General features: G+C 25.8%; 3 protein-coding genes across 4 annotated transcripts; 1 reads left to right on the plus strand and 2 right to left on the minus strand.

Annotated features, from left to right (window-relative positions):
* Positions 1–2,651: 2,651 nt before the first annotated feature.
* On the plus strand, positions 2,652–9,181 carry LOC132928233 (uncharacterized). Of its 2 annotated transcripts, none has more exons than XM_060992764.1 (13): positions 2,652–3,176; positions 3,816–3,862; positions 6,143–6,298; positions 6,389–6,580; positions 6,669–6,788; positions 6,856–6,961; positions 7,034–7,145; positions 7,251–7,386; positions 8,047–8,172; positions 8,232–8,358; positions 8,425–8,545; positions 8,597–8,805; positions 8,871–9,181. In XM_060992764.1, exons 2-13 carry the CDS (start codon positions 3,850–3,852, stop codon positions 9,148–9,150), a joined length of 1,698 nt encoding a protein of 565 aa, XP_060848747.1. In that variant the 5' UTR covers positions 2,652–3,176; positions 3,816–3,849; the 3' UTR covers positions 9,151–9,181. The 2 variants fall into 2 exon arrangements, with proteins under 2 accessions (XP_060848747.1, XP_060848748.1); XM_060992765.1 differs by having other exon boundaries at positions 2,662–3,176; positions 8,609–8,805.
* Positions 9,182–9,925: 744 nt separating this feature from the next.
* Positions 9,926–12,298, minus strand: LOC132928235 (large ribosomal subunit protein mL40). Its single transcript, XM_060992768.1, has 2 exons — positions 11,909–12,298; positions 9,926–10,377 (listed from the first exon to the last, which is right to left on the minus strand). Exons 1-2 carry the CDS (start codon positions 12,125–12,127, stop codon positions 10,000–10,002), a joined length of 597 nt encoding a protein of 198 aa, XP_060848751.1. The 5' UTR covers positions 12,128–12,298; the 3' UTR covers positions 9,926–9,999.
* A 2,325-nt stretch (positions 12,299–14,623) lies between these two features.
* LOC132930406 (RNA 3'-terminal phosphate cyclase-like protein) lies at positions 14,624–16,256 on the minus strand. Its single transcript, XM_060996267.1, has 5 exons — positions 15,953–16,256; positions 15,656–15,891; positions 15,423–15,593; positions 14,944–15,368; positions 14,624–14,867 (listed from the first exon to the last, which is right to left on the minus strand). The coding sequence occupies exons 1-5, from the start codon at positions 16,065–16,067 to the stop codon at positions 14,717–14,719; spliced, it is 1,098 nt and encodes a 365-aa protein (XP_060852250.1). The 5' UTR covers positions 16,068–16,256; the 3' UTR covers positions 14,624–14,716.
* Positions 16,257–17,523: the final 1,267 nt, after the last annotated feature.

The raw sequence follows: 17,523 nt of genomic DNA on the forward strand, positions 1-17,523 counted from the left end.
TTCAAATAATTTCGCGGCAACCTGGTTGGGAATCTCTCATATAGGCGTATCTAGACTCTAGACAGAATATAATATGTAGATATTGTACCAATTTTCAATATACACTTCTAAATACCGATATTTACTGGAACCTGAGTTCCGTAGTTTTGAAAACAAGTATAGATACCTATCTATTTTTTTTTTTTAAAGAACCTAATTAGAAATTGGAACGGAAACCGAGTAAATTATAAAAATTGTTTGTAACTTTCCAATCCCTGATTATATTAGTGATTATATTCTTATTAATTTTGTAATACATTTATTTAACCCCATAAAATATATAAGTACTGTAAATATTTACTATAATGTATACTTTTATGAATTTTTTCAATCCATTATACTCATAATCATAAATAATCGGAAATCGGATTCAATATTATCAGATTGTCTCACTTTAACATAATTATATATAGTAGCCAATCTGAGACTAATGAGTAATGGGTCGCTTTCACTTTCAAACGTTAATTCTATTAGTTGACCATAAAATAACTAAAATTAGCACTTACCTAAAATTGCGTTCTGCCGTTATTCGTGTTGTTTACTTATTTCCCCAATCGTATGCTTATTATTTATATCGTTGTTTGATATAATCATTGATTGATATATTATAAAATTAATAATATAAACTAAGTTATAACCAAATAACTAAATTACTAACTTAGAAAATACTGTAAAAAACCCACAATAGTACTGTATCTAAATAGCATATCTAAAACGCCGTGTAACTATACTTTTTATTATTCAAATAAATACTTAATAAAAATCATGCATTTCTTATCTAGATAAGAACTATATTATAACCATTATAACCAATAGCAATGTATTGTTTCACTATTTTAAAGTAGAAAATATTATTACATTTTTTCTTGAAAAACTACAAGTATTACGTGTAATAATATGCAAAAAAAATTTCTGAAAATTAAAAATGTAAATTTTTTTCTACAAAACCAACGAAATTGTATGTAAAAATATACATCATATAATAACATTATTATGCTTGTCATTATATTAAATAAATTGATTACAGTATACTATTTATGATTGAAATTTAAAACCTTTGAAATAAACTTATACTATAGAGTCTAAAAATCCATGACTTAATTACATATTATACATATATACCAATATATTATAAATGTAATGAGTCATTACTAATGACTAATGACATTACACAATGTAATAAACTAGCAGTGGTGGATTTAACAGTCGTTTAGTCGGCAAATGCCGACAGGGCCCTCTCCTAAATTGTGTCCTGAGGCCCACCTAAATTGAAGACTTGAGGTAATAATCAGACATGTCTTTTTTTATAATTGTTCAATAAACAAAAAAAAATTTAGAATTTTTTAAAATATGGTAGATTTTAATTTTAGGGTACATACAACATATGCACTTACAGAGTTATAGATATAATGCTTAACTTTTAATAATAATTTAAGGAAGCAATAAACATTTGTTTAGACATATCGTGTTGTTGTTGCACCATAATGAATTAGTGTTTGGATATAAGTATCTTGTTGATTCGCCGTAATATTAAACATGGTAACTAGACTTGTCCGATTGTTGCACTAAACAATAGAAATTTTTTTTTCTATTGAATGATTTTGTCCAAAAAATGGAGATGTCTCGTTGTTGCCCCTAAGTCTTCAATTAAAAAGTTGATTTTAAATTTTGACTAAAAAAATAAAATGTATATTGCAAACTGGAATATAATTTACCATTTTTTAATAATAAAATAATTTTAAAAGATTTATTGTCTAATGTATTTCCCCAAATAGAAACGCTTTAAAAATATTTTTAACATTACTCATTAGAAGTGTAATTACTGAAAGAGCTATGAGTGAACTAAGAAGATAAAAAAATATCTTCGTTCAACTATAGTTCAAAATCGAACAACTCATTTAGCCTTACTTTCAATGGAGTATGAAGCAGCATAACACATTGATATTATGAATGATTTTATCAACAAGTTTTCCAAGGCTAAAGTTCGTGGAAGTTCTCAACTATAATATTTTTATTTAATTGTATGTACCTGTTGTACCTACTTATTATTAATTTTGTTTTTGTTTTAATTTAAAAATGTGTTACTATAAATTATAAAATAAATATTTGCTGTTTTTTATTTCTCACGAGTGAAACGAGCGGTTTTGTAAAATGGAGAAAAGTTTTTTACTGATAATTGTGTACGAAGCTCACTTTATGGATTTACTAACTTTATTTGAACCCTTAAATCATCCACTATAAACTAGTATATAAATTTGCAACAAGAGGAGAATAATTCAATAATTGTATTAATAGATATAGATGTACAAAGCTTGACTATAATACGTATTACAGAAGTATTATATAAACCATATGGCCATCATCCTTGAAATGCTATGTTTCATTTTCATTTTGTTGGTCTTTTGCATTTGGTTTTCAGGCGTCACTACATTTATTTAATTATACATATTACCAATTATTTTAGATTTATGACGTCCAATGGTATAAACTCACAATACGTATGTGATATACGCTTATATATTTTTTCTGGATAAAATGAATGTTTCTAATACAATATTATTCTTCTCTTTAAAGTAATAAATTAGATTTTTTTCTAATAATTAATGAATAATGATTTAAACAAAATTAAAGTGTATTTAAATTATACATTTCAGCATACACAGAAAATTCTAACGCTGTACGCCTGCATTATAACGTTCATGCATACTATGCTCTAGATAACCCCTTCCATTTGTGATGGCTAATATGCTCTATACACTGATAACTGTACGTCTGTAAACATATAATATTCTTGTTATTTTTATTTATTATACAACGTTTTTCATTCCCTCTTTTTCTTGTAATACCTTGTCATATCCTCTAGTCATTGACGAAACATATTGCCTACTCCCACCAATGTATATATGTATATAATAATAATAATATAACCGTGACACAGTCGCTTTGCAATTGATTCGTAACAATGTCGGAAGCAGTGAATCCTGTATTACTACGTTGATAAATGTGTGTCATAATACAGTTGATCGTTTAACTTAGCAGTCGACTGTACTGGAGGGCAAACAATACGCTGCTATATTAGTCGTCGTTTTGCTATTGGATTATTGCCTATGGGCTACCAGCTTTATATTATTATAAATGTGAGTACCTATATGTATATATTATACAGTACATTTTTATAGATGTAAGTTAAACTAGTTAAAGACTTATCGTTACATAATGTAGGATATAATAAACATTAACTTAGGTACCTATTTATACTATGAATATAGAAATATATATAGAAATATCATTCGTTTATTTATTTAGCCTATTTTATAAACTCGAATGTAAGTATATATATAGTATGTATTTTAGCTCGTACCCATATGGTACCAGGTACCAAAATATTTGATCAAATTAAAGTCAAACCCTTAAAACGACCCTTTTTAACAAAAATATTATAGTATCGATGATATAATGCTCATTTTCATATTGTTCATTTCAATATAATTTGTACTTAAAAATAAATAAAATGATTTTTAATTTAAGCTTTAACATTCATATGCCTCACTTAGAAAGGTTAGTTTCATAAATAATTGTATTGTAAAAAAATCATAGAAATAAAATCAGTTATATAATCGATAGCATTTTAAACAAAATCCATCATTATAATGATAAAAAAAAATGTTTAAATTTATTCATACTTACTAAAATACCAAAATAACTTTTTACTACATATTTTGGTAAACACGTGATTCATAAATTAGTCTAATGTACATTTAAAACTTTTTTTTCAGAAGTGACATCAGTTTTAAATATATATTAAGCATAATGACTAATCAAGGTAAGTACTTTCCATTATTGTAATAATATAAAATTATTACTCAATATAGTTGTGCATATTACAGTTTTAATGTATTATATACCTATACCTATTTAAAAAGAGGACAATTATTTTGAATTAAACATTAACATATTTAATTGTACATTTATAAGTACTTAAACTCTAAAAGTCTAAAACAATCAATATTTTTAACTTTCTTAATTTATTTTGCATAGTTAAAAAGTATGTATCTACTACCAATAACAAAATCATATTTTTAATAGAATTTCAATCATTTAGGCAGTTTTAAAATTCCATTTCTTATCATTAATATTATGCATTATGTACAATGTACATATATATCAACTTAAAACTACTTTTAAATTTTTTCTATCTATGTTTCTATTATATCATTTAATTTGAAAATAATTGTTAATATTTGAACTATTAACATAATAATTTCAACAACTTAATAATATTCTGAATAAGAACGCACTAACGCAGCAGCTAATAAAAGATTAGGAAATGCATTTTAAAATCTAAATTAATAAATTACTATGTTCTCTACGCTTAATTTCCATTGGAAAAAGTTTTTTAATTGTTTATTCGACACATTTGTGCATATATAATATGCATTTTAAGAAAATTACTTTACTAATTGTATAACAATTTGGAATTGACTTTTATTATTTCACTATTAAAATGTACAGAAAAATTCAATTTCATTATGAATTTATCTTTTGTATCTAATGATAATTATTAAATACATATACACAATATACATACACATGTCAATGTCATACATAAATATAAATACTGATTGAATTTTTTTTAATATAAATACTGATTAAATTGTTTTTTAATATAAATTTTTGATAGTCACATTCCTACGGTGACAAGATAATAGATACCTATACGGCTATAATACCATGTTAAGTGAGAGAACGATCCTACGTATCCTCACGTGACATTTCGTCATAATCGAACCGGTCTCGTTGACAGGGTTTCGAGTGGGGATACGCAAGAACACTGATTTTCGTCGGGCAGCCGTATGTTCTCTCCCTGAACATCATAGTATAATGAACTGACTTTTGAATTTGAATGAAAGAATTAAAAAATCATTTAAAATATTTTTAAATTTAAAAATATATTGTATACAATCTATATATATAATATAATATACTGAGTGTTTTTTTTCAGTATACATTCATTATTTCTTCAAGTATTGACTTTTTTTCAAAATATTTTGTATCATGCTTTTCTCAAACATTTCAAATTTTTTTATTTTTTTCGCCCTTTTATTTAATTGTGAAACCACTATCAACTTTTGATTTTCAAATGGTAACCTACAGTATTTAAAATTATAAAATGACATAAAATAATAGTGCTATTTTTTTTTTTATAAATTTTAACGTTAGTGAGTTGCTCGAAGTTGCTCAAAGTTGGGTGGTTTGAGGTTTTTAGGTGCTCATCCTATAACGGTTACTACGGCTGTGAGGCGTTGTTATAACTACAAGTACAAAGTTCATCACTGCGTCGATAGTCGATAACGAGTTTATTACATATGAAAATGTATACCTTTTATTATCTATTATCGACGTATTATAAAAATCGAAAACCGCCAAACTTTGAAAAAAGCTATACCTTGCTAAAAAATTAACGAAAAATAATAATTTGAAAAGCATGATACAAAATATTTTGAAAAAAATTCAATAATTCACGAAATAATGAATGTATAAAAGAATCACCCTCTATATAATAAGCAGGAATGTGTCACTGTGAATTGAATGTACTAAAAACGATCAAAATATGCACCTTAAAAATTCCAAAAAATATCTTTACTAAAAAAAATATTGAAATTAATAATTAAAAATGACTATAGAAAATTAATCAATATAAAATTCTTTATTTGTATACTTTCTTCTGGTTACGTTCTTATTCAAAAATATAATATTATATGATTATTATCTATATATATTATTTAAAATGAAATTGTTCGGGCTATTATTTAATATTTTTATTATTATTAAAAATTACATAATAAATCCAATACGATTTAACCCATTTAAACAACTGTTCTTTAAATTATCCTGATATGAAAAAAATGGCTTTTTAAATTATTTACTATATCAAAACCGTTTAGAAATAGTGAGTACTGAGTGTCTGAGTAGTATAACACGTAAACGACTCAAAACATTATATATACTCATAGTCACAGCTATAAAATAAATAATTATATATTACATAATATCATATTGTTATGTTAAAAATGAAATAAATACATATATTTTTTTATATCAGATAGAGTGGTTTTAATAACAAAGTCTAAAACGCTCACATCAACAGTACTCGTAGTCGAACGCCAAGCAGATAACAACAATGAGCACAATGAAAAGAATGAATATTTAGCTGGCGGAGAACACAGCGGCATCGTGATCAGCAAAATTAGAAAATACGGTAAATGTGTATATATATATATATATTTAGAGAGAGATAGAATTAAAATATATATAATATAATATATATAACTATAGTGCGTCACAATAGATATTCTAGACGAAACACCCGCAGATACATCGGTTCAGTTCTGCGTGTTTCTAGTAAATGGTCAAACGGGTTTACACACCAAAGAAAGACGTACCATAAGATTTTGGTGTAATGGAGATAAAACGGTGGACGCATTAGCAGTGGCATCTCAATTCTTTCAAGACTTAATATTACCAGATCAATTTCCTCTTGGTATTTTATTTTTATGATTATTACTATTAATAATCCTCAAGTAAAAATTTATTTCATATAGCCACATATTATATTTTTATATTTATAGATTATGTAGGTTTTGTAAAAAGATTATTAACTTTAATGCACAAAGGCTACAAATGTATCTCAAAACTTGAAATTGAATTAAAGCAGTTAGAAAGAACATCAATAAGACCTGTAGATCAAGGTACAATTTTCAACAATAATAATTCATCAATTTATATTAATAAGTCAATCTATAAATGTTTTTATAGTTTCTGTTGAAAGCTCGACATTAAATTTGGATATATCACCAACTAAATTACGTGAATTGATCGAATCTTCATATCCTAACCCACTAACTATTGACGATATTAACAAGTAAAACTTATTTTTTATTTATTAGATTGTTATCGTTTAACTATAGATTCTGTAATTCTTATTTTTATCAAGAAAACACGGATGGAAGAACTCAGACATAAAGGAAAATTTAGAAAAACTACAACAGTCTGGAATTGTTAAGCCTGTCGATGGCGGTTACACAAGAGTCGTCCTTCATGACAAAGTACGATACCTATCGTATATATAATAAAATATAATAAATTAATTTTTTTCTAATTTTTAATATTATTTTGGAATACTTTATAAAATGGTCACTTATTTATTTAAGATTGTAGAACAAATTCCTATTATTCAATATAATCGGCAACCAACTGTGGCCATTATAACAGCAGAGTATTGCGAAAAAGTAGCTGTTGATATTTTGATCGAAAACAAAGAAACATTTGTACGATACACCACTGTTGGTAAGAACACATAACATTAAATTTTATATTTTAAATGTATCTTTTGCCAAGTCTATACAAATTATATGACCGCGACTAATGAAAGTTTAGGTAAGTACTACTGACTACTAAGTACCTATGCACTGAACACTGAAGGTAATATCAAGGTTTAACAATAAATTATCGTTATGAATGTGTGTTAATTTTCAGTGTTTTATAAATACAAGGTTAAACTGTTTACAAATTAGTATTCTCGTATTGAATACCTAAATATTCCAAGCCTCGCCCATAAGTTTTCAGAAAAATGAAAATAAAAGCATATCTAGCTATATATAAATATATATTTTAAAAAAACTGATATAATAATTAATATGTATTGTAATGTAAACTAAAATTGTACTGTACTTCTAAAAAGTTTTTTTTATTAATATTTTAAGTATTAAACAGTATTATCCTCTCTATAAGGCTAGCTATTTTAAATATTATTAGCATTTACTGTACCTACGGGTTATGATTAGTAGCGTAGCCATGGAGTTATTAGGGAGTCAGAAACGACAGAAATTGAGAACCCTACCCCCGAGTTACGATATATATTATGTTATGTTGAAACAATAAAAATAATATCTAATGTATGAAGTAAAGATTCACTATTAAATAAGTTTAAATTTTCTTGTTTTTTAGGAGAATCAAATGTTTATACGATAGGAAAAATGGGAAACCACAGTGTAGTTTGTACCAAACTTCCTGCATTGGGATCAAGCAGAGAAGCTACAATAGCAGCCGGAAATGCAATAACTCGCTTATTAGGTTATTATTTTAATTTCCATCTTAACACTTTAATGTCATTAAACAAAAATATTTTATAGGGACATTTCAAAAAGTTGAACATGTTTTTGTTTGTGGTGCTGGTGGTGGTGTACCACATTATACAAGTTATGACAAACATGTAAAACTAGGAGACGTAGTTGTTTCTCATTGTGGAAACAACCAAAAGTAACAAAACAATATTACACTGTGACCGCACATAAAAATCAACCTAATAATTTTATTATTTATTAGAGCTGTTTATACATACTGCAAAAATGTCTCAAATGAAAATGGAAACATGAAATTCCATTGTCATCAATATAATCCAAAAATATTTGATATACAAATAGCTGCAATGAAATTACAAACAGAAGTAAGAAAGATTTAATTATTTAAATTGAGTATAATTTCACACGTACAAAAGTTTATTCAACAGGTAAAATCAATTGACAAAAAGCCTTTATGGGATATATATTTAAGCGAAGCTTTGAATAAGATAGAAAAACAAAAAACTGATAATGAATCTGATTTTAAACGACCACCGGCTGATTCTGACAAACTTCAAATGTATATTGGTGGAACAGAATTAATTGAAATTACTCATCCCATTTGTAATGATAAGGACAATGATTTGTATGTTCGATAATAATTATTATTTAAGTTATTTTTTAACTGTTATCTGATGTTTATAATTTTAGAGGTACAAGAATACATGTAGGTCCTATTGGCGGTGGTCAAAGTGTTATATCAAATGCGTTTACAAGACAAAAATTTACTACCGAGTACAAATTGCTGGCTATGGATTCAGAATTTGACTCTGTAATGGGATCCTTAATGGGAAACTATTGTCATTCTTATGCTATTGTTAGAGGCATTTCAGACTATAAAGATGGATCGGTAAAAAACGAATGGCAACCTTATGCCTCCTTAGCTGCAGCATCTGTCATTAAAGCAATATTATCGATAATCAATGTATAAACTAATTACAATTATTTATATTCCAAAATAATCATGTATAATAAGCTTGTTTTTGAAACCTTTCAGTTTTAAAAAGTTTTATTGTATGGGTTTGTTGTTCCAAGTAAGATATAATAGAGATTTAGATAATTATTACTATTTTAGTATTTTACTAATCTAAATATTTTAAGAAAGTCAGTTATTCATACTTTAAAGTATTGTTTACTATTATTTTATATAGTTAAAATTGTATAGTTACAATAGCTTTATAACTTATTATTCACATAACCGTGCATCATGATTTTGAAATATTTATTATAAATTTTAATTTTAGTATTTAACACTTTGTTCCTATAAATATATTAAAAAGTATTTAACTATTTATAACACTGTAATATTAAATTTAACTTTCTATTTTTCATACTTCATTTAAATACAAATATATACATGATACATATATATTATACATTATAAAACAACAATAAAATTGTATGGTTTAAATTTTAAATTAAGCACATAGATTTTATGAATGCATTTTTATTTATTTAAATAAAATAAATAATGACCAAATATTTAAACAATGAATTACTTTGACCTTTTTTTAAAAAATTAATTGCATATTTCAGAATTTATTTGTAATATTTGTTGTGATAAAATGTTGATCATAAATATTTTTATATTATGAGTACATTTTAATAATAAAAACAAATTACATGATAAACAAGACCAAGTTGGGATTAATAAATTATGACAGTGAAATGATCCAAATTTTTCAAAATTCATGAATATATCTCAATTATTATAGAATCTAATCCTTTATTTAGGTACTCAAATCTTTCATGCATAGTTTTAAATTTAAATTACATTGTTTTAGTCCCATTTTTTTGAAATATCAATATATTCTCCATCAGGACTTTGGTAGTTTTCAATTGGAGGAGTTTCTACTGGTCCAGTTAGTTCATATGTCAATAAGGATTCATCAATATCAACAGCTGCAAGATACAAATCTTCAGAAACTTCACGTAACTCATTCAATGCACGTTGCTGTGAATACTCTAGGTCATTGATAACTTGAAGATTAAAAAAGTGTTCATCGTGTTTATACATTGACCAGGCCTTTGCTGCATCTATTTGTTTCTCAAGCTTATCATTACTATGCACTATAGTTGGTCTCTGACGACTGTCAAGTTCATTGGATAATGAAGCCATTAATTGTACCTCATCAATAGGTTTTAACGTTTTGGATACCTTAAATTATACAGAATTCAAATGTTAATATTCATAGAAACAACATGTACAATTATTTTTATAAGTCTTAGTGCCAATCAATAAACTTGTATATTTATTATTTATACATATTACATATATTATTTTTTTTTCGTATAATGATGTATAATTAAAGAACACAAACCAGTAGCGTACTATTGTGTTTTGTTTTATGCTTAACTAATCAAGTTCATATAGTAGTTATTATAATTATGTAAAAAATAAGATAAAGTATGTCGTTAAAATAAATTGCATATCTATAGAACAAACCAATAATAATTAAAATAAATTTTTCTATAAAAAGTATGTACTTACAGTAAATATTTTTTACAAAGGGATAGTGGGAAATCTAATATATACATGGTGTCCCACAGAGATCTGTCAAATTAAATAATGGAATCACTTTTGTTTTAATCAATATTTTTACAAAATTTCTTTTAAATATAATTCACAGGCACTTGCATTACATTTTTAGTATACATTTTTTTATTTTTTAATACCAAAAATAAAAAACTTAAAAATTGATTAAAAAAATTTCCAAAATATTCAAAATAGCCAATTTGTAAATCTAATTTAAAAAACAATTTAAATGGTAAAAAAATGTATTTAAGTCAAGTGGCTGATTTTTTATAATTTTTTAAAATATCAATATTCTCGTTAGGTAAATTATGATCTAGTTTATGTTAAAAACATTATAATTTCAAAAAATATATATGCACATTTTCAAATACGAGTAGGTGCGTGTTAAAATCTAACTATTTTTTTATTGTTTTACATAAACTAGATTGTAACTTACTTAATGAGAATATTGATATTTAAAAAAATTATAAAAAATCAGCCACTCGACTTAAATAAACGTTTTTATCATCTAAATTTTTTTTAATCAATTTTTAAGTTTTTTATTTTCAGTATTAAAAAATAAAAAAATGTAATGCAACTGCCTATAAATTATATTTATTAGAAATTTTATAAAAACTACATTGATTAGAACAAAAGTTATTTCATTTGTCAGATCTTCGTGGGACAACCCGTATATGTATATGTATATATATATATAATATATATATAAGATTTTTGACTGAAATATTCTTTAATGTAGTACCCATTATTAAAGCATAAACACAGGGGAGGGGGCAAAGGTGAAATGAAAGCCAAATGAAATAAAAAATAAGATATTATATCAAAAATACAAATTAATAAAAATCATTAATCGCCAATAGGATCTAGGTACATTACTTTGTATTATATGCACCCTCCCTCTTGGAAAATTTTTAAATCATCTATATATATAGTGCAATTTTAAAAACTCAATTTACACAGAGTTGTAAATTGTATATAAAAGTTAACACTACTTTTTTTTTACTACTGTTGTTATCTAACATTAAAATGCATAATTGGTTTAAAAAAAGGTGTAAGTACTTATTCATTTAAATTTAAATTATACTTTAAAAGTTTAGAATGCTGTAGCATATTTTATAGATAAGTTAATGTCTCAACATTAAATTTACTTCACCTTTTCCAATTTTCTAATTGATTTTTCTATTTTTTTACGTTTTCTATCCTCTCTAGCTTTTAATATTTGTGGATCCAAACGTTTCTTTTTTTTCAATGGCTCAGCAAACATCGGTACAGATGAACGGAAAAGTAATGGTCCTCCAGATGTCGATAAACTTCTTATTCCGACCAATACTCTCGATTGCATGGTAGTAACTGATGAAAATAATTTGAACATCACAGTGGCAATTAACACGTTCGATGTGAAACGCAAACGTAAGGCCAATTTAAGAAAAGTATACTAAATATCACTATATATATAATTACTTTATTTTAAATAAAATAAAATACTTTATACAGTATATTATACTTAACGACACTACGACATTGCGGATATTGTAATAGAGCAGTGATAACCATGAAGACATGAGATAAGGAGATGAAATTGTTATCTAGCGATAGATATATCTATATCCGTGCCCGCGGATCACCGGCAAAATTGAAAAACCACAGAACAGTCGAAAAATGCGACTGCCACTAACTAAATAATGAAGTAAACAATAAACTATACAGGTTCAGCAGCGCTAGATTACCCTACAGGCAAAGTATACTGGTGATTGGAGCAGCAAATATGCCGCACTTGAAAATAATATATTTATAATATTATATTATAATTTGAGACAGCGGCAAATGTCCAGCTTGTAGGCGACAAATTTCTTAATGTAACAGTGGTCTAGTTACAATAGTCATTAGTCACATAAAATTATTTGATAATGACTTTTTACATTAATTTTAACTGTTAAGCATAGGCAATATGTGTATCACATAACATTATTACATTAATATCATGTTAATTATTGGGGTTTTACATTATGTTAAGCCATCATTTGTGTTTATTGCTATAAATCTTTTTATAAAATACACATAATACTATTACTTTTTGATAAAAGTGGTAAATTAGATAATTATATACATTATTATTAAATATCTGTTGTTAACTTTAATATTTTTCATTATAATATTGTTGATAAACCAGATCATTTCTCATTTAGCAAGTGACAATGTCCTTTTCTATCATGTAAGCAGTCTTGTAAAGTATTTGGATACTAGTATTTAAATATATTTATGGTATTCCAAATACAATTTTTTAAGTATTATGAATACATTTTAGAAGTATTTTTAACAAAATTTAAATACTTACTTAAATATTATAAATAAATCAGTTTTATCAATTTCTTTTAAAAATAGGTAAATAGTAAAATTTTAAATATTAAAAAAAATATTAGATAAAAATTTCAAAAAAAATTGACTCAAGAACATATTTTAACTGTTTTGGGTCAACATGTTATTATCTCTAAATATCTTCAGAGAATTGATTGTAAAATTTTTAAAATGTACAGTATTAAGTACAGTTTGGGTATGTAAATTTGTAAAAATTAAAAATAATACTTGTATTTATATAGTTTGTGAGTATTCGTAAAATACATTATTTTACAAGTATTTTTAATACTTTTTCATGGGAATACTAGTATTAGTATTTGAATACTTTTTACAAGACTGCATGTAAGTATAAGAGTATAACTAGTTTGATGCTGGTAGCCAGTTAAGGTAGTTAGTCTACACTCTAGAGCAAAGGTGGCCAACTCAAATGATCTTGGGAGCCACTTTGGAAATACATTACAATCCTGCAGGCCACATATAAAATTAATTTAGTATTATGCCCCAATACAAAAAAAATTTTGAGTAAAAATTAAACAGAATTAATTATTATTATAAAATAACTTAGGTTACGTTGTTAATAATACGGATACTGAGTTGTGCGGGCATTCCAGAATATTCTATTGGAACAAAAATAATTTTTTTTGTAATGTTTGATAAATCTCGCGGGCCGAGGGTTAGCCATCCCTGGTCCAGAGGAGTTAAGTTGTTCTAAAAGCTGTACCAATATGTACATTGTGTAGCATTAAGTATTAATACATGTAATAAATTCAAAGTTAAAAGTAATAAATTATAATAAATAGCCATGTAGGTGTTGTTAGTATTCAATGAGTTATCTTTATTAAGTGTACCAAATGAAAACATGGTTAACATTTTCTTTACTACTTTACTATATTTCTAATAACCTAATCCTTACAAACCATGTCGGATGTCTATTAACAGATATATTATATCCATGTTGTAGATACTAATCAATGAATATCTAACTGTTTTAAAGTATAAGTTTTATGTAGTACTAGTATAAATGTAAAATTATATGTTATTATACCAAAATTAATAGTATCTAATTATGAGTAAATTTAAATTCTTAAAATAGCTTTACCACACAAATTAATATTGGTATAGTTGACATCACACAGGTTTAGTTGGTGTTCATTGCTTACATCTCTCATATTTTTGATGTTCCAATCATTTATTACAAGATAAAAGAGGTACAAAAATTACATACGTAATGTATTCTAGTAAAAATCACTTATTGGATATTTTAAAAATGTTTGGTAAAATACACACTAAAATTAATCTTATAAGAACAGTGGGTACCGAATTTAATATAATGGACTACCTATTTCAGTTATTCAGTCAATGGTATCACTGAAATATATAATATATAATATACTGAAAATACGAAAAATGTAAGTGGCCAGGGAATACTTTCTTGACGGGTGTTAACTAGATCAGTACCCATCAGTTCTTTGATAAGTAAAATAATATCAAAATATTGTAAAGATACTAGACATAAGTTCAGGATTGTTTTTTCCTGTTATTAAAGTCTATAATATTAAATTTAAATGAAATACATTTTTCTGTAAAAAATATGTTGTTTTTTATTTTAAACAAGTTTATTGTAACCAATACCAACTCCAGTTACTAAAATTTTTGAATCACAGCCTTGGCTTAAGTCATCATTTTGAGAATCAATATATGGTTCTAATTTAAATGATATCCCAAAAAATTCTTTCAAATGCCTTAAAAATTGAATCCTAAAATTGTTTATAAAAGTAATCAATTTTTTTGGTTAATATTATTAGTTTTAATAATTTAACTAATTGAACTTACGTGTAAGGTGATAACGGTCCTAATACAACATGAGATACATCTTTTTGTCTAAGAGCCATGTAAAGGAGTACAATGGATTGGAATGAAGAGTCTATGCAACCTCCACGCCAAATCTCTTCAAGCATAGCTGATGCTACATTTTCGGCTACTTCTTCTGCAGTGGTTCTTTGGCCAGTAAATGGAAGTGACACGCTATCAGCAGTTAATATTATTCCATTAGTTGTTGATGCGACAATATTTGCACCAAAACCGGGAGATTTTCCACAGAGCTTTCCTTTAGGATGATCTACCGTAAAATATACATCAGGAATAAATTTAAGCATGACAGATTTAGCCTTTTCTACCATCCGATTGGAAATTGATGGTGATACTCTTAATGAGAAAAATGTTCCTCTTATTTTTTTTATTTTTCCAAAATCTGTTAACTATACATAAACAATAAATCTTTTATACATACATAAAATAAATAATAGCCTTACTTGTAATGCTTTAGTATATTTAACGGGTTCACAAGAAAAATATATTTCACCTCCGCCATCTGGTTCCATGCCACGTTTTTTAATTTCCATACTGGCATCAGTAGCTAGTAACAATATTCTTTGTAAAATTGTTAATGCTCCAGCCTTGAAAGCATCAACTGATGGATCTTTCTTTAAAAATATGTAAATATTTGTACTTTTAATTGAATATATAAACAGATTTTATAATTTACTTGATTATTAGTGACTCCTTTAAGTGTGGCTTGTATTCCTTTTTTACAATAAGGTGCAATCATAATAATTAATTCCAAGTAATATCCTATGCCTCGTAATTTACAACATTCATGATCTATTACACCACCAACAAGTAAACCAGGTTGAAAATACAAGTCAGTACCAGTCTCATTGACATCCAAATTAGTACCATTAGTTAATTTGTCGACCAAACGTAAAAAATTTACTTCAAACACTAAAATTGTTAAGGCAGTTATTAATTTAAGAAATGTCATGTTTCAAAAATGTATTTTTACCTTTTAGTCCAGGTTCATTTTCTTGCGATCGAATATTTCGTATTTTAACTGGTTTACCACTTAAAAGTGATAAAATTATTCTAGTACGAAAATTACTACAGCCTTCAAAAATCATAATGTCGATTTAATTGTATTGTAAATTTGTAAATGTAAACCCTATATAATCACGGTTCATGTGACATGTGCATTACTGTATTTGCTATTCAGTATTTTAACGATGGACAGTCAGACATAAATACAGTTAAAACTTAAAACCACGGGGACGACCGGACGACTAAAGCTATTGCCTATTACTTATTAGCCAAGATAATAACTCACGTGTCTCAATATGCTTTTTGATAAAAATCAGGTTAGCCAGTATAAAGTATTAATAATAACATACATATTTATTTTAACTTCAACAAACTTGTAACCATATATAAATCACAGAATCATTTATTTATATATATTTTTATTAAATATTAATGTCTTCTCTAAATCAAGCATGAATAATTGAACTTTTATTTTTTTTTAAATACGAATCATACGATAGCCGATTGGTTGAAATTTGAAAAAAAAAAAATCTATCAGGTATCTAGAAAGTTAGAATATAATAATAAACCAATAAAGTATCAATTTCTAATTTACTTCTCTTTTAAAATTATAACCGTAAGATTAAGAAACGGAATACAATTAATACAAACAATGATACATAAAAAGTTAGAACATATTATTCTGCATAATATTTTACTTAATTTAACCATGGACTATATGAAAATTATTAACAATAACCAAATAACACCTAAAAAACTTACTGTGACACAAAATTTAAATAAAAAGTTTGAAGAATATCTACGTATGATATATATTTTGTAGTTTGTATGTAACTTCACTTCAAATCATAGAATAAAATAAAATTACTGAACTGTTTTTGTTTTTCCTAACCTACCTCAATAGTAAAATAGTAAATACAAACAACTTATCTACTTTACTTAACTTTGTATATAAATATATAATTTATGATTAAAATTGTATAACTGCCCATTGCTGTCCCAACACTTCGACAGTGTGTTTAATGGCGTATCGCATACACACATTTTAAGTAAGGATTTGTACACGAGACTTTTAAAAGCATTATTCGATTTCTTAGATCAGGGTCAATTGCGAAATGACTCGAATGGAGAATAAAAAATAGGTACCTAATTCATAAAACAAAAATTCAAAAACATTTAAAATATTAGAAACTCATCAAAAATGTGTAATAGTCGAATTTTAGTATTATACTCAACATTTACCAATTTGGTTGGAGAGTATCACAATAAACTGGTAAATATCAAAAATCTCCATTTTTTGTATATGTTTACGACAATTACAGGTTAATTATGTCATTTACCGTAGTCCGTAACATATATTATAATAATGACATTTTTGATTACAAAATTAATTCAACTTACCATTGATAGTCAAATAAATTACTTTAATATCAATATAAACATTAAAATATATCACAAAATGAACCTTGTAATAAGATTTACAAAACTTTTTAACTCATAGTAAATTTTTTTTTTGTATGCAATGATTTGTCATTTTAT

Source organism: Rhopalosiphum padi, chromosome 4 (assembly GCF_020882245.1).
Source record: "Rhopalosiphum padi isolate XX-2018 chromosome 4, ASM2088224v1, whole genome shotgun sequence".
NCBI lineage: Eukaryota > Metazoa > Arthropoda > Insecta > Hemiptera > Aphididae > Rhopalosiphum > Rhopalosiphum padi.

What these genes read in the sequence shown, in the direction of transcription:
- LOC132928233 (XM_060992764.1), top strand. An exon ending in TGCAATAACTCGCTTATTAG is followed by an intron (nt 8,173 to 8,231) that starts GTTATTATTTTA and finishes AATATTTTATAG; the next exon opens with GGACATTTCAAAAAGTTGAA. An exon ending in CATTGTGGAAACAACCAAAA is followed by an intron (nt 8,359 to 8,424) that starts GTAACAAAACAA and finishes ATTATTTATTAG; the next exon opens with AGCTGTTTATACATACTGCA.
- LOC132928235 (XM_060992768.1), bottom strand. Translation starts at nt 12,127, where the DNA reads ATGTTCAAATTATTTTCATCAGTTACTACCATGCAATCGAGAGTATTG. An exon ending in CAATTAGAAAATTGGAAAAG is followed by an intron (nt 10,378 to 11,908) that starts GTGAAGTAAATT and finishes GTATAATTTAAG; the next exon opens with GTATCCAAAACGTTAAAACC.
- LOC132930406 (XM_060996267.1), bottom strand. Translation starts at nt 16,067, where the DNA reads ATGATTTTTGAAGGCTGTAGTAATTTTCGTACTAGAATAATTTTATCA. An exon ending in AATATACTAAAGCATTACAA is followed by an intron (nt 15,369 to 15,422) that starts GTAAGGCTATTA and finishes GTTTATGTATAG; the next exon opens with TTAACAGATTTTGGAAAAAT. An exon ending in GGACCGTTATCACCTTACAC is followed by an intron (nt 14,868 to 14,943) that starts GTAAGTTCAATT and finishes AAACAATTTTAG; the next exon opens with GATTCAATTTTTAAGGCATT.